Source organism: Macrotis lagotis, chromosome 1 (genome assembly GCF_037893015.1).
Source record: "Macrotis lagotis isolate mMagLag1 chromosome 1, bilby.v1.9.chrom.fasta, whole genome shotgun sequence".
NCBI classification, from domain to species: domain Eukaryota; kingdom Metazoa; phylum Chordata; class Mammalia; order Peramelemorphia; family Peramelidae; genus Macrotis; species Macrotis lagotis.
Genome location: NC_133658.1, coordinates 17,347,012 through 17,369,951, shown reverse-complemented (window position 1 = coordinate 17,369,951; position 22,940 = coordinate 17,347,012). Strand labels below are relative to the sequence as shown.

At 42.0% G+C, this 22,940-nt stretch overlaps 1 protein-coding gene across 1 annotated transcript in view; it reads right to left on the bottom strand.

Annotated features, from left to right (window-relative positions):
• The window catches only part of EBF2 (EBF transcription factor 2), a 252,086-nt gene that overhangs the window by 213,390 nt on the left and 15,756 nt on the right, over positions 1-22,940 (bottom strand). The window contains exon 6 of the mRNA XM_074218156.1: positions 21,695-21,763. Within this exon, the coding sequence (XP_074074257.1) occupies positions 21,695-21,763 (69 nt within the window). The remainder of the gene's footprint in view (positions 1-21,694; positions 21,764-22,940) is intronic.

Sequence of the window (22,940 nt, the reverse complement as noted above, 5' to 3'; positions counted from 1 at the left end):
AACAGCCATTTCAAGTTGGTCTCAAAGCTCGGCATCTCCCTGCCTGAGGACCTGGGGAAAGACTTGTGAGGTATTATTGAAGCCCCAGATTGGGGTGGACACAGGCCCGCCTCCCAGTTAACTTGCTTGGAAATGACATCGCCCAAGAGGGGGGGAACAAGGACGTGGAGGATCCCAAAGCCAGCTGACTCTTGTTCAGGGAAGGAGCGGGCCAGAACGTGGGAGGTTGTTGCTCGGCCTCCGTGGGTCCTCCTGGGATGCCGCACAGGATCCAGAAACGAACTGGAGCTCGGTGCTGACAGGCTGGCTGGTGTCCCTTTCCATGGTAAAATCCGAAGGCAGGCTGGCCAGGATCTTGCGGAATGACCCCCAGCCCCCTCCTCCAAGGGAAAGCTGTTGGTGCCAAAAGATGGTGGAGACGGGTATGAAGACACCCCAGGAGCGGTAGTCCTATTCTCCAAGTCTCACTCATTGTGGGTGCCAGCTGGGACATTGGAAAACCTCCCTCCAAGACAAATACCCTCCTTCTCACTGGAGCAGGGGTGGAAGTGCCAGCCAACCTCTTCTTGGCTGGCAGCGCCATAAGAAGGGCTTTCACTGTTTCCCCTCAACAAAAACGCCCTCAATGAGCGAGCATCCTCCGAGGACAGCCTCTGAAAAGGGCCTTCTCCTATCAGGTTAACGCATGCACTTGGCAAGGCCTAACTTTTACACCAAAGCTCTGGGGTATGGACTGATAAGAGCTCAATTCTGTTTGTTAACGATAAGGCAATTATTTCTTCGGGACTTTGTAAAGAAAAAAAATCTTACAGCAAAGATTCAAACAAGGATCCCATGGGGGACAACAGAACTAGTGGGTTGGAAAACTTTTTTTTTCTTTTTTGCAGGAGCAAACAAATGGGCCATTGAGAGTAATAGAACCTCTTAAGGCTAACATACAAACATGTTGTCACGGAGTTGTGCTTAGTGTAAACAGTGACCAGAGCAACAGACCGGACAGGAGAAGGGAAAGGGGAAGGAGGGGAGAAGGGAGAGGAGTGGGGAGGAGAAGAGAAGACAGGAAAGGAGAGGAAAGAAGAAAAGGAAGGAAGGAGAGGAAAGGAGAGAAAGAATGAGAAAAAGAAGAAAGGAGAAGGAAGGAGAGGAAAGGAGAGAAAGAATGAGAAAGAAGAAAGAAGAAGGGAGGAGAGGAAAGGAAAGGAAAGAGGAAAATGACAGAAAGAAGAAAGGAAAAAGGAGTAAGGCATAATCCAGGACCATGATAGACATCCTGTTGAGCCCTGAGACAAGTCCTCTGAGGCCAGTCAGAAGAAACAAAGAGAGGTGTTGTCAAAGCAGAGACACCCACTGGGCAACCCAGCCTGGAATCGAAAAGACTTATGGTAATCTGTATCCTCTTCCTTTGCTGGCAACAATGTGAATCAGAAGGCAAAAAAAAGGTTTCCTTTTTGCATCTAAGTTTGGAGGGAAAGCAGATTCATTTAGGCACAAGCTGATGCTGCCTGCATCTTTGGGGCATGTATTTGCCAATCATCATGTTTTGCTCAAAGCCAGAAATGGATTCCAGAGCTTGGGGGTCAGATCCATTGGGGAAATTTTCTCTGACAGTCTAGAATGGCTGATTCTCATGAGGCTCTGGACCATGCAAATAATAATAAATATGTAATAAAGAAATAAAACTTGGACTATGAATTAACTATGGCTATTTTTCTGTGGTCTCTCTTGTATACAGCACGGTTCCAGTTGCAAATATGTTAAATATGCCAGTTGCAAAATTGGGGTTTAAAAAATAGATGGATGAATGGATGAGGAAATATTGTGAGACTCAAATCCTCCACAGAATGGATCCCAGCCAAATCAAAAGGGAACTTTCTAATGCCTTCTACCATTATCCATGCCATCCCCTGAATTCCTATCCACTTATTTATCATCGACTGGAAAGACTATTGAAGACGGGTAAGCCTGGCAAGAAGTTCCCTCTTCGGGGTGGCTAGGTGGTGCAGTGGATAGAGCACCGGCCCTGGAGTCAGGAGGACCTGGGTTCAAATCTGGTCTCAGACACTTAATAATGACCTAGCTGTGTGGCCTTGGGCAAGCCACTTAATCCCATTTGCCTTGCAAAAACCTAAAAAAAAAGTTCCCTCTTCATAAAAGTAAAGGGGTTGGACCAGAGGGCGTTCCAATTTTACTTCTAGGATCCAATGAACAACCTTATTAGGGACGTATTCCATATAATAAATTATATTTATAATTAAATTAAATGTATAAATTCTACACAGGCATAAACAAGTATAAATTATTCCCTTTTTACAGATAAAGAAGCTTAGGCTCATAGAAGATACCCCTGGTCACTTAGCTAATGCATGTTGGATTCAGAATTTGTATCCACATCATTGCTAAGGCCAATTCCCGTTGGCTATCCACTAGGACGCAATTCCGCCATATTTCAGGTTACCCTTTAGACAGTTACCCATGGTCCCAAAGGTGCTGGGACAGTGGCTCTAGAGCAGTCTCTCCCTTTCACATAGATGACTCTCTGGGCAGGCTGAACTTATCCCCTGAATTCTGTAGTCGGAACATCTTAAGGCTAGGGATGATTGGGGTCAAGGATCCGGACATTCTTCAACAGTGCTGGGTCCACTACTTCTATTAGCATTAAGAAGTGAAAAAATGGATGGTTTTAGGACAACAGCAGTTCAGCTCCTAACTCTCTCTCCATCACCAGATAAGTCACTTCCAGAGTTCATTCCTCTGACTTCTGAGCACTCCTACTGGAGAAACACATGATCTGAAGGGAATTTTGTTTTCATAAAGGGATGAATGCTCACTCCAGACTCCGACCCCTTTCAAAAGAAAGCATCCAGAAAAGTGTGGCATTCAGAGAAAAAAGCACTGACTCTGAAGGCGAAGAACCTCAAGTCAAATCCCATCCCTGATCCTTACTCCCTGTGACCTTAGATTCATTGCCCTGTGCCTTAGTTTCCTCACCTGTAAAAACCTGATGACCCTTGAGTCTCTGAGTCCCACTCCGTTTCTAGAAATATGATGCCATCATGTCCCTGATTAAAAAGAACCATCTGTGAGGGAGTCAAAGAATCTCCCTTTTTCAGAGATTGTAGTAAATGGAGTCATTTTGAGATCCCCAGTCAGAGATCAGTTCACCTTATGGGGGGGGGGGTAGGACATGGGGAAAACATTTGGGAGGTTTTTGTAGCAAGATGTCCATAAATGAATAAAAGAAGAGTCTCATAAAAGAAAGTCTCAAATGAGAAAAGCTCCCCTATCTTGCACCTTCTCATCTTAGAGAGTTTATTGGAAAAACAAAGAGGTTGGAAGACCTATTTAGGGTCATCTAGCTGACTTCTTATCCAGTAGGCAATGCTGCCCCACAGCATTTTACTTTGTTATTAATAATACTATTTACATGACTGATAATGAGTATTTATATAATAATAGCTAATATTTATTTTAGTTTTTTGCAAGGCAAAGGGGGTTAAGTGGCTTGTCCAAGGCCGCACAGCTAGGTAATTATTAAGTGTCTGAGACCAGATTTGAACCCAGGTACTCTTGACTCCAAGGCCAGTGCTTTATCCACTATGCCACCTAGCCGTCCCCAATAATAGCTAATATTTAAATATCCCTCAAAATCTGCAAGGGCCTTAAGTACATATCATATCATTTGAGTCTCGTAACAAGCCTGCAACAGAGGTTTCTACTACCCCTATTTTCAAGTTTAGGAAACTGAGGACCTCAGAGATGAAATCACCCCATTTGTAAGCATCAGAAGGGAAATTTGAACCTGTATCTCCCTGCCTCTGTTCACTAAGCAGGAAGCCAGTCCTCTTTTGACTTGTTCATCCATTTCCAATCCCAGTGATTTGAATAAGCCAATTGCTTAAAAACTCCAAGCTACCATTATAATAGAAAAGGATGCTTCCTGTCATGGCCAAATATTAAACACAGCACACACCTAATGACTCCATCTCTCCCCAGGGAAGAAGCTTTATGAACAATAAAATCCCAGCAGACATCCACTGTTTGGGCTTAGAGGTCTCATTATAGGCTCACTGATCCAATACAATTTACAGGCACGACGGACTCCACTTAAAGTGTAAACCACCAAGCTGAAGTTATAAATGGAACACCTACAGAGAAATAAACATTTCCTTCTTCACTGGGGACAAGAGAGAAGAGGACGATCTGAGGGAGGAGGGAGGAAGGTGGAAGGAGGAGTGAGGAGCAAGATTGAGGATGCAAACTGCTCTTGGAAGGCCAGGCAAGACTAAAGGGTTCGCCTGTATCTGGGGGAGATACTCCCCTCAAGGGAAGAGAAGACAAGCAGAGGTGGGGAGGAGTGGGGAGCAAACTAGTACAATGAACCAGAGAAAGAAGACAGTGACTGAAGGAAATAGAGGATGGGCCAAGAAGAAAAACAGTGAAAAGGAGGGGAGTAAAGAAAGACAAATGGAAATCCTTGTATCTATTTCCTGCTAAAGGTTTGGAAAGTGTCTTACAAATATTATCTGATTTTAAACATCACAATGCTGGGAGATAAGGGCTATTTACACCCTCAGTTTGCAGATGAGGAAACTGAGGTCTGGAGAAGTTGTCACTTGCCCAAAGTCAACAGTAGCATTTGACTCCACCTTCCTGACTCCAAGCTCAGAATGTAATCCCCAGTGATCGAACATGTGTATCACTTCAAGGCCAAAACAACAATCACTGTAACTATGCCCAGTAATGGTAAAGCATCATTCTCCCCCTGTAGTTCCCCACCTCTCTGCTAAGAAGAGGAGTTATGTTCCATCACTGGGTTTTTTAATTACTCAAGATTCAGCTTCATTTTATTCTTTTCATTGGCATTAATGAAGCTCATTGTACAGTTATCTTTCAGTTCAGAAAGATCTTCCCACATTTCTCTGAGACCCTCAGTCCACCCTTCATACTTACACAATAACATCTCATTGAATTATAGTCATAAATCATTCCCCAATTAACGAACCTCCACTTTATTTCCAATTCTTTGCTATCATTAAACATAACAAACAAAGCAAGTTTCTATCAAAGTGTGGACTTTATGGGATTTTGAACTCTCTCTGCCTTCCTTCAGTGTCATAGCCCTAGTCGTGAGATCTCTGGCTCAAAGGATGTGAACATTTTAATCACTTCTCTCCAGGAATTCCAAATTGCTTTCCAGAATGGGCCAAGTTCACAGAATTCTTATACAACCAAAGAGGTCATACTCAAGTCCTCTCATTTTAAAAATGAACAAGCTAAGGTTGAGTGACTTGCCCAAGGTCACACTGATAGTAATAAAGGTGGGATTTGAACCAGGTTCTCTGAATCCAGGTCTGGCATTTTGCTAATTCTGGGAACCTAGTGAAGAGAATAACTCATCTAGTCCTGCCCCATTTCCTCAGTGAAGAAACTGGGGTCCAAACAGAGACAGTGATTTGTCCAGGGTCACCCAGGGAGCAGATGGCACAGCCTAGATCAAATTCAGGACTCGTTGAGCTTTGCCTTTATAAGACACTGGACTAACAGTGTCCTAAGCAGAGGTCCCTGGGTGAGCTTCCAAGTTCATTCATTTCCCAAATTGGTCCATCTTCTGTTGTCTTCCCCTATTTCAGATATATCCATTTGGAATAAGATGCCTTCCTTCTCCAGAAAAGACTGTCTATTTCCTGTTTTCAGCCAACAGGATGACTGAGCCTTGCTCCTAGCTGCCTCTTGACTCATCTGCTGGCTAGGAAATACACAGCCTAATCACATCATGAAGTTTTATAAGGAAGAAGCTGAAAGCTGAGGCATTACCATTAGCTCTTCCGAGAATCCCAATGCAGCTCGCCGGCCTCGCCTCGGGTTTCTAGCGGGAGCATCCCCTGGGGACCTGGGCAGGCGCTTTGACTGGGGACATGCTGGCAGTGGAGATGGGCTTGGATGGATGGCTCTGGTGTGGGGGGTGTTTTTCTCCTTTCTTTTCTAAGGAAGCCACTTGTGAGTAGGTTGGAAAATGCTCTGCAAGTTATGGATTTCTCACAAACATCCAGGCTACTAAAAAATTCACAGATGGCCAGATGGCATAACAGCTACTCAGTGAGCGAGATCTCAGCTCCAGAGTGAACAAAGGACTCGTCCTCCAGGGGAAAAGTGGAACATCAACAAAGCCCTGAGAATAGTGGGTGCGGGCAAAGGAGGGTACCACATAGAGCTGAGTACAGGGGCCTTTTCATCCCCATTCCCTGTGTTCACTATTGCTAGTGGACATGGGGAGAGTATATGAAAAGGGTGAAGCCCCTCACAACAGCTGCTGGGGTGCCAGGGGAAACTATAGTGAAATGAAGTCATCTTTTTTCCCATAGAAGTTTTCAGACACCCCAAAATCTATCCACAGACTCCCTAGGGGTCATGATTCATGGCCTGAGTCAGAAGGTACCTCAGAGGTTATCTAGCGTAATCCACTCTTGAATAAGAATTATTTCTACTACTTCCCCAAAGAGTTCTTGGCCAATCTTGACTCTCACTGATTGTCTTCAAGTTATGTGGAATGGGAAGAGGAAAAGAAAGGAAAGGGGAAGAGGAAGGGAAAGGGAAAGGGAAAGGGAAAGGGAAAGAGAAAGAAAAAGGAAATGGGAAGAAAAAAGGAAAGGGAAAGGAAATGGAAAGAGAAAAGAGAAAAGGAAAGAGAAAGGAAAGAAGAAGAAAAAGAAAGAGAAAGGGAGGAGGCAGCTAGGTGGCACAGTAGATAGCACACTGGCCCTGGAGTCAGGAGGACCTGAGTTCAAATACAATACAAATACAATATTACCTAGCTGTGTGACATTGGTCAAGTCATTTAACTCCATTGCCTTGCAAAGAACAACAGAAAGGGAGAAGGAAAGGGAAGGGGAAGAGAAAGGCAAAGGGAAGGATAAGGGAAAGGGAAAGGGAAGAGATTTATTAAGGCCTTGCTAAGTGCCAAACACTGTTCTAAGGGCTAGGAAGGAAGCATATATTAAGCACCCACAATTTGCCAGCAACTGTGTTAAACAAATATTATCTCATTTGATCATCACAAAGACCCCAGAGGTGGGTGCTATTTAGATGCTATTTTTATCCCCATTTTATTGTTGAGGAAATTGAGGCTGAGGCAGTGGTGACCTGGGGATGGAACTGTGTTCTCTTCAGTCCCAGACTGTTCTCAACTCATGATCCCAAGTACTATGAGAGGCACCAGGAGGCCAATGATTGCCATGCTTTCCCAGGAACATTAATAATACCTTGCCCAGAACAAGAATTAGAAAGAAGGGCATTGAGCAGGCTTCCAGTTGAAGATTTTCCTTTCCAAGGCAGCCTCTTTGAAAAAAGCTCTGAGCCTTGGGCTTATCTTGGTAGGGAAACCTAAATCTACTTGGAAGCTTTCCCCCATGCCTCCTACTTCCAGCCTCTGGAGTCAGATAGAACAGTGTAATCCCTCTTTCACCAAATAACCTTTCAAATACTTAAAAACCACTACCATGTCACTGCTAAGTTTTCTCTTCTCCAGGCTAAATATCCCCAGTTTGGGTTTGCTTGGGTTTTTTTTTAACAAACACATATAACATGATCTGCAGATTTTATTCTGTGTTACCTGAAGAATTTATTTAGGGAGAAGGAAATAAATTCATTTCTAGCTGATGGTGGTGGTAGGAAAAATAGAATAAATTGGAAATGTTTGCTCAGAAATAAGAATAATCCTCCAGACTCCATGGCATGTCCATAGACACACACACTAGCTGTGAGATTCTGAACAAGACTCTAAAATTCTTTCCTTCTTTCTTTCCTTCCTTCTTTCCTTTCTTCCTTCCTTATTTTCCTTCTTCCTCCTCTCACTTCCCTTTTCCTTTCTTCTTTTCTTTCTTCCTTCCTTTTTTCCTTTCTTCTTTCCTTCCCTTCCTCTCCCCCCCCCCAACTCCTCCTCGCTCCCTTCCTTTCTCCTTTCCCTCTTACTCTATCTACTTCAAAGCCTGGGTAAGATTCAAATAAATATGGAAGAAAGGAGGAAATTATTCTAAAGAGTATTGTGAAAATTTTAAGGATCACAGGAAAGTACAGAAGTTCTGATGAGCAGAAAATAGGACTGACCCCCCCCCCAGGACAGACAATTGATGGAGGAGAAAGTCTGGGATATAAAGGGGATGGTGCATGACTAGCTGTGTGGCTCCTTGACCATCAGATTTAAAATTTGGATGGGTCATTGCAACCTCATGACTCTCTGTGGGGTCACAGTCAGTCCCATGGAATGATACCGATTCCATGGAATAAGAAAACTGCTAAAGAATGTAACCATGTGATATCATCCATCCCCAAGAAGAATTCATATCACTTTGTGAGAAGCTCAGTCCAAGAAAAAGAGCCCAAAAAAGATTCAAAATGGCAGAAACTGATCTCTCCTCCCAATAGAAAGATAGGGGTCCACATGTATTATATAAGGATGTATTTGTTACAGACTCAGCTGTATTATGTGTGTGTGTGTGTGTGTGTGTGTGTGTGTGTGTGTGTGTGTGTGTAATGTGCTAAATACATTCTTGGTCACAATCACAATGTTGATTGTTTTTAGTTAGTGGGGGTGTTGTTACAAGGGAGGGTTCCATGTCAGTGGGGATTGCTTATACCTGTTATTATAATGTAAAAAATGAAATGAATGGATCCAATAATGTCCAAAGCAAGCGAGAATGATAATAATCTAGTAATTTGCCCAATAGTAATTTTAGCGTCTTTTATCCTAATAATAACAGCCAGAATGTATATAGCTCTGAGGTTTATAGAGCACTCCACAAATGTCATCTCATTCAGTCCTCAAAACAACCTTGGGAGACAGCTCTTATAAATCCCGTTTTGCAGAGGAGGAAACTAAGGCAAGAGAAGATGAAGTGACTTTCCCAAGACTACATTAGTAGTATCTGAGATGAGAATTGAACTCAGGTCTTCCTGACTGAATTCAGCATTCATACCCACTGAGCTTGGGAAGTACTGCCACCCTATGAGACAAGAAATGTGACTGCCTGTGTTTTAAGAGACAAGGCGGCATAATAGATCGAAAACTAGACTTGGAGTCAGGAAGACCTGAGTTGAAGTTCCTCTGACACATCCTGGCTGTGTGGCTCTCAAAGAAGTCTCTTTAGTTCCCTGACTCTAAGTTACAGAGATGGCCTGAACTACAAAGGTATTCCCAGTTTTCTCATCCGGGGCATCCCAAGGAAATCATTGGTCCAGTCCCTATTCTGTCTTACCTTCATTATACAGACGATGGCAGTGAATCAGAGAGACTAAAGAACAAATAGCTGGACAAGTCAAAGTCTCAACTTAAACAGGTCTTTTGACCCTACATCCAGTTCCTTAAAAATGGAATGCAGGGGGCAGCTAGGTGGTGCAGTGGATAGAGCACCAGCCCTGGAGTCAGGAGGACCTGAGTTCAAATCTGACCTCAGGCACTTAATAATTCCCTAGCTGTGTGGTCTTGGGCAAGCCACTTAATCCCATTGCCTAGCAAAAAAGAAAAGAAAAGAAAAGAATGGAGTACAGTTGATGTTTCTGAAGTGATCACAGTGCAGGAGGCATTAATATATCTCATCTTCAGGATTCTCATTTTTCTATATATGAGAGAACTAAGTACCAACAAGGAAAGCAATTGTCCTAAGTGACACAGGAAGAGATTAAATACAACGGGCTTCTCTGCTTCCTGCCTAGCTGATGTCACCTTCCAGGATGAGAACCCTAAATTCAGACCAAGGAATTCAAAGGGGTTTCTTTTTCTCTGCTTTTCCCTGGCTGAAATCTGAGGAGCAGGGAAGGAGTTTTTTTTTTTAAATGAGAATTGTATTAGGCAGATGATGTTAAGGTTGAGCATCTCCACTGGGAAGATTATTTCTTGTTAAAAATATAAGGATTTCCTCTCAGGACAGCTGGGAGGATTCAACCAGTCATTGTCCCAGAGGGTAAGGAATTGATATTTCACTTGAAAAGGGTCAAGCAGATAAGCAACTTCTAGGAAATTCCCCAGGAAGTTTCACAGAGCAATAGCTCCTGAAGACTAGAGATGAGTAAACTGAGGGCAGGAATCAATCATTCCAGCAATTTGGCAAAAGATGTTAGAAAGAGGTAGAGTCATGCTGGACAGCAGTTCAGTTAAGTCCTCCCAGGTGGAAGGACCCCTAGAGATCAAGTCCCTCGCTGGACCAAGCCCCTAAATCCTGATGCCCTGAAATATGCAACAGTATATTCCTGAGGTTACCCATCCAATCAGGGGTGGAAGTGACCCTAATCCCAGAAATTCCATCCCTTATTGAAGACAATTCCAATTCTATTGTTTCATCTCTTAATCCATCCAGAACTGCCAACCAGTCAAGTTAGACAAGAGACTAACTTAAAATTGAATAACTGACCCAGACCTCAACATCCTCTTCCAGAGATGCTGGAAGGTAATATCAAGAACTGAAAATTCAGGTAAGAAAAGTAAGTTTGAGTCTCAAAGTGACCTAAGGCAAATGAATAAAAAACCTCATTTTCTTCCCCAACTGGATCTGCTGCCTCCTGGATCTAACTTTTATGGAAAGGTCGCTACTAGCCCTCTTCTTGGCTTCTGGATGCTGCTATCATATCATAGAACTTCCTGAGCACCCAAAGCCTCCTCGAGGTGGAACATCCAACCACACCCACTACCTTCTTCCCAACCTGGAATTCCCTCTGCATGACCTGTCTCCTTCTCCCAAAGATGAGGTTCTCCTTCTTCATTGCTCTCTCAGCCGGGTCCTGACTTCTGAATTTCAAAACCATGCTCCCTGCTCTGGTATCCAACTGTCTTCCCCCAAGGAACAAACTCTCTGAAATCAGGGACTCTTCCTAGCCTTTTTAGGGCTAGCATAGTCAGTCTTAAATGCTTTTCCTGCAACAAGCATTTATTAGGCACCTTGGATATACCACTGATGTGCATAGATGGACAGAAAGGAAATGATTCCTATTCTCAGAGAGCCAACATTCTCTTGGGAAGAATCCAACCCTGTGAACACAGAGAAGTAAATCTGAAAGACAGACTAAGAAAAGTCATTTGGGCCAGGAAATGAGAAGGGGAAGAAAGGAAGGTACATAAACGTTTACAAAAACTAAGAGTGGAGGGGAACAAGACTTGAAGTCAGAATCAGAAGTTCAGGATGGCAACCCCATCTCAGCTCTTAACTCCCTGTAGAATTCTGGGCAAATTACTTTTTCTTTCTGGGCTTCAGTTGCCTCATCTGCAAAATGGAGCGAATCATATTTGCTTTCCCTACCTGGATATGAGGTTGGGGCTTTGTAAAATGCTAAGTTAATGAGAGTTATTATTAGAGGGAGAAGTGAGGATAAATCAGGAATCTACACCATAGATCACAGATGGCTCAGTAAATCTAAAGATACTTCTTTGGCAAATGAACAAAACAAAGGCATAGCAAGTTGTTGTGAAATAATAATAACTCATGTGTGTGTGTGTGTGTGTGTGTGTGTGTGTGTGTGTGTGTGTGTGTGGTTTATGATCTGAGATCTAGGGCTAGGAAGGACTTCACAAGTTATCTAGTTCAAGCCCTAATTTTACAAACGAGGACACTGAGGTTCAGAGAGTTAGAATTACTCACTCAAGATCACATGGCTAATAAGTGGCTAATTTGAACCCCAAATCCAGGTCTCTCCATTGCTTCCTACTTCATGCATTCTTCTCAACATGCCTTTGGGGAAAATAATGCAAGGGTTATGATCCCAATTTACTGAGACTCAGGGATAGAACTGGCTTGCCACTGGAAATTGAAACCAGGACTTGAATTCAAGATTCCCGACTTTAGAAAAGTTAAGGCATTTCCCCCGATACTGTACTCTTTTAACCAACAGAACAAGATTGGGGATTATTTTAAGCCTTACTATACTAGAGGGTACAGGCAGGGTACTATAGTGCATTGAATGTGCAGCTTGGAGTCAGGAAATCCTCTGTTCAAATCTTTCTGTTCTTTCTTAAATGTGCACTCCTGGGTAAGTCATTTGTCCTCTCTGTGCCTCAGGACTCATCTGCTAAGTCATAGATGGGCTGTCATTGCTACAGGCAGAAGGAAGTTCCATACTAAGCAAAAGTTTACAGATTTGGTACTTCATAGGATGAGAGATTTACCCTGAGAAGGACCCAAGAGGCCATCTAGCACCAATCCCCTCACTACATCGATGAAGGAAATAGGGAAGTGATTGGCCCAAAGTCACCCAGGAAGCAAATGGAAGTGCTTTATGGAAGCCAGGCCCTCCCTGCTCCAAAGCTGGTCTTCTTTCCGTCACCAGAATCTCTGCAAATGATACGGCAACTTAGGAACTTGCCTAAGATTCCAGGGTCAACCAAGTGGCAAAGCCAAGACTTGAACCCAGGACTTCTATCTCCAAACCTAGTTCTGCACTAGAATTGTCTCACAAGCAGGAGGCAACATGACAGGTGGGCCAAGGCTCTCCTCCCACAGCCTCCTCACTCACTCCCCCACCCCTCAAATATCTCCAGCCTCCAATGCAAAGTGTTAAATCTGGAAGAGGAAATGCACAGATAGATCAGGGAAAAGAGGAATGAAACATATGTTTCGTTGGAGCTGGGGAGTTGATGAGGCAGAGAGCCGCAGAAAGGGGGTGTGCCAGATGGCAGGAGAAGGTACAGGGGAGAACACCCTGGTTCCAGCAACGGCAGGGAGAGCAGATGTAGGAGCTGAGGAGGGGGAGGATGGGGAGAGGGGTCCATCAGGCTGGAGGGTGAAGGACCAGCACTCAGGGGAAGGCAGCTTGAGGCTTCCTGAGAGTCCTAGATAAGTTCAGGGAAATCCTATGCCTGGACCAATCAATGGAAGCAGACCCTTGAGTCCAAGTCTTTGCTAACATTCTAAATTTAGAGCTGGAAGGATGATGTCTAGTCTGATCTTTTCCTATTAAATGGGGAGGAAACTGAGGTTCCATAAAATAACGTGACTCTCTAGGGTCACGGAGAATGGAAATTGCACATCATTGAATGCACATCATACTCAGTTTTCTCAGTTTTTTCTCTGTCTTACTATGTAAAATTGAGAGAACAGTACTCAGAATACCTCCCTTACAGAGCCTTCATAATCACAATGATAGATAGCCCTTTTATATATGTTCTCATTGAATCCTCACAACTCTGTGAGGACTATAATATGAACTATTGTATCTCCAATTTACAGATGAAGAAACTAAGGTAGACAGGTCCAGTGACTTGCCTGAGGTCCTCAGCTAGTGTCTGAGGCAGGATTTGAACTCAGGTCTTCTTGACTCTCAGATTCATCTTCTACGTACTGTACCACCTGGCTGCCTCCAAGCATTACAAATCTATAATTAGAAGTTATTCAGTCTATCTAGTCCAATTTCCTTATTTTGCAAGAGAAGGAAACTGAGGCCCAAAGAAACTAACAGTCTTATCTTGACATCAGGGAAATTGCCTTGAAACTAAGTGTTTGGCCCCACACCCAATCTGCATTTGAGATCCTAGGATCCTGATTTTAAAGCTGGAAAGAATCTGAGAGGTCAACTAACTGAGCCTCTATGCATAAAGACAAGGGAAGTGAGGCCCAGAGCAGTAAAATGACTGAGGCAAGGTCACATGGCTAACAGGTATCCAAAAGAGGGTTCAGAAACAGGTCTTCTGATTCTAGATCAGAGCAAAGAGAAGCAATCCTCGGTCTCTTTTACTTCAGTATTCCTCCCCCCATGCCATGTGGAGATTGCCTCCATTATAGTAGAATTATCATTTGAAATTTCAAATGCAAAGAAAGGGTCCTTGGAAGTTTAGGAATTATTAGGATCCTAAAGGACTTTAGTGCTCTAAGCCAAAGGTGCACTAATAAGTGTATAACAAAGAATTTTCTGGAAAAACACCCACCCACCTAGGACACATTTTCAAGTTCAAATTCCTTCCTTAACTTTTCTCTATCACTTTGACAATCCATCACTGGAAAATCAAGAAAACAATACCTCAAGCCCTGATTTATTGCCAGTTTCCAAGGTGTGAATGAGCCCCTAGATCTGGCTTCTCTGCTTTTACAAAGGAGGTTCCTAAAATCCAGAAAAGCTAAGTGGCCTAACCAAGGTCTCATACACAGTAACTGGCCAAGCCAAGTGTCCAACTAGGTCCCTCAATCCACTCAGCTGGGCTTTCCTCTTAAAAGAAGCTTCCAGTTGGGAATAAACAGAGGGAAGCAGGGCAGAAGAAAAGCAATATATCATAAACAGGGCAGCCTTCCTGCTTCTATCAGAAACCACAAATGTAAATCAGTCCAAATCTTTTATTTACACACACACACACACACACACACACACACACACACACACACACAGAACAGACTTCTAATCAGTGGCAGAGTCCAGGATGAAGACTGCAGTGAGACGATTTTGCTCAGCCAGGAACTTTGGACTTTATTCAAAACATTAATAAGCCCATGGTGATGACTTTTTATAGGGTTTTTTTAACCTCTATAATATACTCTTTTTTAGAAACAAGATGCTGCTGTGATTCAGCATCAAGGGATCATAGGACCTTCAACTGCAGGAGGGAACCTTGGAAATCCATCCAGTTCAACCCTCTCATGTTACAGTGGAAGGGAAGAACTTTAACTAATAGCTCCTATTTCTAGAACACTGCAAAGTTTGGAAAGTGTTTGGTAGACATATGGTTTCATCCAGGCCACCTAGGCACCAGAGCTAAGATTCAAACCCAGGTTACCCGATTCCAAATGCAGTCCCCTTATACTTTACACAATTTTTCTCCTGTTCCTCTTAGACTTGTGCTTCTTACATAAGTAAGTATGATTATTCCAGGGTCATAGAACTAAGACTGGAAAGGACCAGAGAGGGTACATGATGATGATGATGATGATTTAAAATGTTTTAAGGTTATAAGCATCATCTCATTCAATCCTCCTCTGGTTCAGACCCCTTGGGATACAGATGAGAAAACTCAGATTCAGAAAGACTCTTGGTGACTTGCCGGAGACTCCACCAGTAGTAAATGCCAGAGATGAGATTGGAATCCAGGCATAATGATTCCAGAGTCAGACTTCCCTTCTCTACAGAATGTGACTTTCCTTTCATCTGTCTAAAAGCTACTGAAAAGAAATCTTAACACATAACCATAAATATGATACATAATACATGCATCTCATTGTTATATTAACATATAATCATTCATATCTGTTTATGTGTACCTGTGTGTATAATAATAAATAAATGTATAGGTGTATATATTATAATATATAATATATCAATTATAATATATATATGTATATATATATATTATAATTGATATATATATATATAAAATCTTAACTGTAATCAAAGCTCTGAGAATTTATATAATGTGAAGAGATGTTTCAGGACCCTGCTCCTTAATGGGAAACATGTCAAAGAACTGGGACAGTATCAGAAAAGATATCAGATAAGATAGGCCAATCACAACTGCTAATGACCCTGCCCTGACTGGAAAGGATAAAGAGTTCTTAGTGGACTAGAGGAAAAGAAAAATTTGTAAACAACAGCAAAGAGGGAAGTAGTCCTCTGGCTCCTCAGTGGAGGGTCTAACATAATTTTTATCATCTTATACTGGTGGGGGAGTGGATCGGCCTTCCCACAGCAGCAGTGGCCACGGCGCCTCCTGGAACAGAGGCCTTATTTGAGGTGTTTCATCAAAGCCTCGATGACCACTTGCCAAGGATATTGTCAAGGGAATCATTCCTCCAACCTGAGTAGCCCTGGATGGTCCCTATTCACCCTTCTGCCTCTGACCTTCTGTGATTCTGTGATAGATTTAGAGCTAGTTGAGATCATAAAATTATTGATACCATACTGGAAAGGACCTCAGAAAGCATCACATCCAAGCAGTGCATTTTACCCAGGAGGAAAGTGAAGCTCAGAAAGAGGAAGGAATTGGTCCAATAGCACACAACTGGAGAACCAACAGCAGAGTTGGACTTCCAACTCAGGGGCCAGGGCCCTTTCCGAGATGCCACTCCGCCCTTCTAGCCTCACAATTCATCTTGACTGCCCCTAGATGATACTGCAGAAAGAATTCAAAATCACTCTCTGTTCTCTTCTATCGACACACAAGCGCACACCAGGCCCACCCCCAAAGACAAAGAGGATGGAGAAAGCCAGGCTGCTTCTTCAAGGGAACAATATTTTCAAAACAAAAACGCTCTGATAAACAAGCGAAACAAACGCATCTGTTTACAATAAAATGTGTTCTCTTAAAACGAGAAACTCGCCAGTTTACAATACACTTTGGTATGTATGTTTCCGTGGGCAGACGTGCTGCATTTCGGAAGTAACACGTATTTTAAGTGACGCGGAGCCATCACAGGGCTGTTTAACGGCCTACGAGATAGTAAAAATAAATGCCACAGTCCCATAAAATGCTATGATAGGTTACCAAGAAACAACTTCCACTTTCTTGCAAGGATCTCAGACTCCCCAGCCCAAGCATGCATGTGCCCAATGGGGCTATCCACTACCCTTCTCAGAAATGTAAAGTTCCATAATTTCCTGCCTCTTACATGTGCATTGGTGTGAGGGAAAACATAGACTTGGTAATATTTGTAGGGTGTATATTACAGATTTTGTATTAAACTGAAGTTAAATTCCAGAACATATATGTGGAATGGAAGGTATTGGTTACCATTTATGGGTTGGAAAGCACTTTTTGAAGCTGGTTTACAGAGTGTTTATTAGTAGAGAAACAGGGATGAAGTTGGAGTGCCTTATGGAAAGGCATGCTGATGAAAGGGACTAGATAAATATCTCAGAGGGAGGCTAAGATTTCCAGTTCTCATAAAGGACTAAAGGTCAGAGCTACTTGGCTATATACAGAGTTAGAATACCCCTGAGAGGTCATCTAACCTAACCTCCCTCCATTTTACTGAGAGGAAACTGAGGCACACGGTTGTTAAGTGACCTACCTCACAGCATCTGAATCCCTTTCTTTGTCTTGAAATTCAATGTTCTCATTATATCAATGAATACAATCCAGTTTTGAGGAAGTTTCTCTCTATCCTTCATCCTCAGAAGTAGGGAGAAAATAGATGGGCATGTTATTCAGGTCTCACTAACATAACCTCTGTTTGAGGTAAGGAAAACTCTAAGAAAGACAGAACAGTGAGGTGAGAAATGTACCAGTTTTGGAGGTGAAGAAGTCTGAAATTCAGTCTTAGTTCATCCACTAACACTCTCTGACCTTCACTAAATTGTAGAGTCTCTTCCATATTCAGGTTCTTTCTCTTTAAAGGGAGGGGGCTCTATCAACATATCAGAGATAAACAAAGACAGAACCAGTGAGTGCTGGAGGATCTGTGGAAAAGCAGGCACACTAATACCTTGTGGGTGGAACGATAAACTCATCCAACAAATTCATGAAATAATTTAGAGTTCTTTGAGAAAAATCAATGACCTATTCATACCATTCAACCTAAGGACCCTACTTCCAGGCATAGACCTCAAAGAAGTCCAAGCCAGAAAGAAGAGTTTCATGGACCCAAAACACATTTGCAGAAGTATTTGGAGGACAGTCAAAAACTGGAAAAAAGGGGGAGTTCATTTTAATTGGGAAATATTGCTATGTATGCTGCTTAAGTTGAAATTTTATTCAATTAAAACGATGCTGCATAAAATGAAGTGAGAAGAATCAGAAAGCAATTTATATAGAACAGCAATATCGTAAAGAAAGACTTAGCTACTCTGATCAACACAATAAGCAACCATAAATCCAAAGGACTAAAATTGAAATGTGCTATCTACCTCCAGATAAAGAACTAATGAATTCAAAAACCAGATCAAAACATATTTTCTTCTGTTTTCTTTCCTTTTATTCTTGGAATCTGGCAAGTGAAGAAATTTGTATTACATACCTAAATATATTTGTAATGGGTTTTATTTTTCTTTCCTTCTCAATGGGTGAGAAGGCAAGAAGGCAGGAGAAAATTTGGAACTGAAAACAAAAGAATATTGAATTTTTTAAATGTGCTATATGAATATAATGAAACAGAATTGCTCCCTAAGAAATGAGGACTATGATGAATGGAGAGAAGCATGGAAAGATTTCATGAACTGATGCAAAGTAAATAAAACCAGAAAAACAATATACACAAAGACTATAATCATAAAAGGGGATAAAACAATCACAGCAAAACAATGGAAACTTCCATGAAATTATAATAACCAAACTTAACCCCAGAGAAGAGATATGAGAAGGCACCTTCCTAACTTTCTACAGAGCTGGGAGAGTATGGGTTTGGTCAGACTTTGGGAATCTGTTGGTTAGGTTTTTTTTTTTTAATTGTCTATTTGCTTTATATATTCTTTGTTCTAAGTGGTGAGAGACCTTCTGGCCTAATGAATAGAGAACCAGACTCAAAGCTAGAAAGACCTGGATTCAATTCATATGCCTAGTCACACCATTTCTTTTCCAAGAACTCTGGAATACTCTCTAAAGAGTATAAATTTCAGATAATATGTTACCATGCAGTGGCAGAGGGAGCTTCCTCATCTGGGTATGCCAATGAAATCACAGGTCCAACCTTATTCTGGTATTTATCCAAAAAGGAATAACTCTCTTCAAGAAGTAGAGGGCAGGCAATATATTGAGAAATGTTGGTCACAGCCAAACAAAAGAGTGATAAAAATTATTTTTAAAGAGAAACAATGAATTTAAGGAATTCATAGAAGTGTAACATGGGTAGGCTTCACAAACCAATGCCGAGTGTGGTCATCAAAAACTGGAGAACAATAAACACAATGGCCATAATGATATACACAAAAACAACCCTAATTAAGTCCATTCTCAGAATAGAATAGATGAAACATATATCTCTCAACTAGACAGAGAGACACGGAACTCTAAAGTCCAGTGAGGAATATTGTTTGATCTCTGTTTTGGTTGTTGGCTTCATGGAGTAGGGAGACAGATGTATTGGAAATTGATTTCACTACAAAAACAAAAAGAATCTATTTTTTAAAAATTAAATAAAATGAGGGAAGAAAAGTCTCCATTTCTCATAGAGATGGAATGGACTCAAAGGAAAAATTAAAACACATTTTTTTTTGGACATGGCCAATACCCGGATCTCTCTTGCTTGATTCTACATGGACGTAGTAGGGATTTTGATTTTCTTGCTTGTTCATTGAGGGGGTAGAGGGAGTGGGAGGGAAAGAAGATGAATCTTTGAAAAAAAAATTTTGTAATTCTTTTGAATGAAATGGTCTTTAAGAACTTTCTACCTCCACAAGTATATGATGTTGTTCATATGATCTGAGAAAAACCTATGAGATTGCAGATATCCTTCTGAAATTGGATTTGCATGCAGTGGTACAGGGAGAAGACTATTGGATTTAGAATCAAGGGCATGGATTTTAATACTATTGTGACCTTGGGCTCATCTGTAAAATACTAAGATGGTCTCTGAGGTCTTTCAAAGCCAAATCTCCTAATCTTCAAACTATAAATAATGATAAATGTGGGATAGATACCCTATATCATCCCACCCTCTTTTCCCAAGAGTCTCTGGGCCTATGATGAACCTGACTCCAGAAAGTTCCCGAAATCTCCAAATCACAGAGGTTCAGAGTTGAAGAGATCTCAGAGATCATCTCTAAGTCCCATGCAATGCCCCACTTTCCAACTTGCCTGGCTGGTAGTCTTGCAACATCTACACTATATAAACTCTACAGGACCCCATCTCAGAATGGGGTATATTAGAGCTCTCATTCTTCTATTGGTAACAGGGTCTAAATCTGATAAGCTTGTCTTTCCCACAAGAATTTGGGGGAGAATAATTAAGGAAGAGTATCCTAAGTGACCAGTTTAAGGCCACCAAACTAAGACAGGCTCAGGAACCTTGTCTCCACCTTCCTCTTCCTATAGGATAATATTCACAAGGAAACTGGGAAGGGAGATTTTAGACCCAGAATTTCGTACTCTGGTACTGGTATTTTTCATTTAGCCCTGACAGGGTCCATGCTAGCTGTGATCTCAAGGTCCTACTGTTGGACCAGACGAAGTAGAATTGTTGAATCTTAGAGAATTAGTAGGGTCCAACCCATTGACACATTCAGCTCACAATCCAGCCTCCACTCACAGTCCTCCAAAGGCAGATCCCACCTGCTCTTATGGACATCCTTTCCTTCTGGAACAACTCTACTAGGTCCAAAGTTTTCATGATATATTGAGCATAATTTGTCTCATTGCTACTCCCCTCCTACTTTTCTTAGCTCTGCCCTCCTCCATATGATCAACGTGGCTTTCAAATGCTTCTGAACACCATTCATGTCTAGCAGAAGTAATCAAGGACTGAGGATAACAGCTGATGGCAGTGAAACTCAACCCATGGATCTGACAAAGTCAGAATTTATTACAAGGGGTGCATTTCATGAAAATGAGGCAAGGTCATAAATAAGTCAACCAACCTTCTCTAGACTGAATGGGTCTCATTCATTACTGTGATGAGGCTCTAAATCTGTGAAATCATGGACATGGGGAACCCCTTGTGTGGGAAACTCCCTTCATGGATGCCAATCAGTAATTCTTCTATATCTTACAGTATTGGTACTAGAATATTATATGTAACTGTTTTTTCAGAGGTATACAGGGTTGTTATGATGAAGAAGGGTGGGGACTAGGCCTGAAATTTCCCTGATTTAGGGAATTAGTTTAAGGAACCAGTCTGTTCTGCAATGGATAGTCTTAGAGAGATATTTTTGTGGCAAAAAGAAACCAAGTGATTTGCCCAGGGGCACACAGAATATTTCCGAGAGAGCACTTGAACTCAGGTCTCCCTGGTTCCCAGTTTAGCTCTCTATTATACCAAGCTGCCTCTCACATGGTAATTAAAATACAAATTCATTCCAAAGTGTTACTGAATACATATTTGCTTTTTACCAACTCAATCAATATGCTAACAATAACACAGCTCTCATGTGAAATGTGGGGGAGTATTTTTAGGGGTCTTCTTTCTTGCAAAGGCTGAGAATTCCTGATTTAAAGACTGAAAAAGAACTGAGAGATGGAGAACAGGAAATGGGTTTTCCTCAGGATTTTGCCTTCTCAGAAGGATGATTTTGTTTGGCTTTGCTGGTTTGCCTAGCTCTATTTCCCATGTTAGAAAAAAAGCAAAATATAAAAATCATCCTCCAGTCCTTGGTCCAAAAGAATCTTTCCCCATTAGAACATGGCATAGTGAGCAGTCCTCAGCTCAGCATCCCAAGAAAAATCAGAAAACCAGATTTAATGGAGGATAGAGTCTATTTCCTCCCCCCACACCCAACCCCAAACCTCAAAAATCAGTTTGGCCTACTCTTTGAATCCAACCACAACCCCTAAACTCACTAACAAAGGCAATGACCAACCCCTGAAATGATACCCCTTCTAGAATGCTGCTGTCATGGACTCCTAACACATATCACAAGTGTTGAAATTAGTATTCAGGAAAGGGAAACCAAGAGTGCAATTGAAAGTATTGGTTCCTCCAAGGACCATCTAACTGAAATGATGAGAGCCAACTTCCACTTTTTCTAGGGCCCTACAGGCCTCTCAGTACCTACCCAACAATGCAGTGCCAGAAGAGAGGGAACCAACCTTGAACTTCATGAGCAAAGGAAAACAAAATCAATTTGGAAAGCATTTCTCCCCTACCTGTCAATGATGACCGGGTCAGAAGGAGTCTCATTCCGGTTGCCACAGCTCTTCTTCTCACAGCATCGACTATAAAGAAAGGACGGGAAGGAAACAAAAATGTGTTTAAATCTACACCTTCAAGGGTCCCTGGCCATCCCCAGAGCAATCTTTGAAGACATTGAGCAATTCACACGAGTCCTAATTAAATCACAAACAGTCCCTGAGCCTCTGGTACAGGGACAAGAGTTGTGGATCATCAGGCAAGAGCCCTCAGGTTTTGTCCTAATTCGGCATGAACCTACTAAGTGACAGTGGGCAAGTCAATCACTTCCCTTTTCTGAATTTGTCTCTTCTGAACTGGAGCCTCTGAAATTCCTTCTAGCTTTGCTAATTTCTGAATCTGGGACTTTACAAGGAGACTTTGAACTCCTAGGGTAAGGGTGGTGTTATAATTCTTTATTTAACCCTGAAGAGCCTCATACCATACCAGGAGCCTAGTAGAGGAAGGAAGGAAAGAAGGAAGGAAGGAAGGAAGGAAGGAAGGAAGGAAGGAAGGAAGGAGAAAAGGGATAGAAGGAAAGAGGAGAAAGAAGCAAGGGAGGGGAAGAGGGAAGAAAGAAAGAATGAATGAAAGGGAAGGAAGGAAGAAAGGCAGGTAGGAAGGCAGGAAGGAAGGAAGGCAGGAAGGAAAGAAGGAAGGAAGGAAAGAAGGAAGGAAGGAAGGAAGGAAGGAAGGAAGGAAGGAAGGAAGGAAGGAAGGAAGGAAGGAAGGAAGGAAGGAAGGAAGGAAGGAAAGGAGGGAGGGAGGGAAGGAGGGAGAATCAATACAAACAGAGAGAACCAGTGGTATGGATGATCCAAGTCATGTTAGTTTAACTGTAGAATGCTTTATGTACATTTCCAAGGTGACAGATGCACCTTTCTAATTGGAGTTGGTTTAGGCTAATACAACAAACAAGCAAAAACAATTTGTGGGAAATGAACACAGGCCACCTTGACAGTCCAGGAATATACTGGACATCAGGGGAAGTTCATTTTCTCCTCAATTTAGCAAGCATTTTTATCAAGAAGCCATCCAATCTGTACATCTTTGATCCAGGTCAGACTTTGTTATGGTTAATTGCAAAGAAAATAATATAGAACTGAAAGTATGATTATATTTCTTCATAAATGTAGGAAGGACTAAGAGATCCTTAATCCAGGGTTTGTTCAAGTTTTAGAAACAAGGAGAACAGAGTATGAAAAATTAGGGAAAACTGATAGA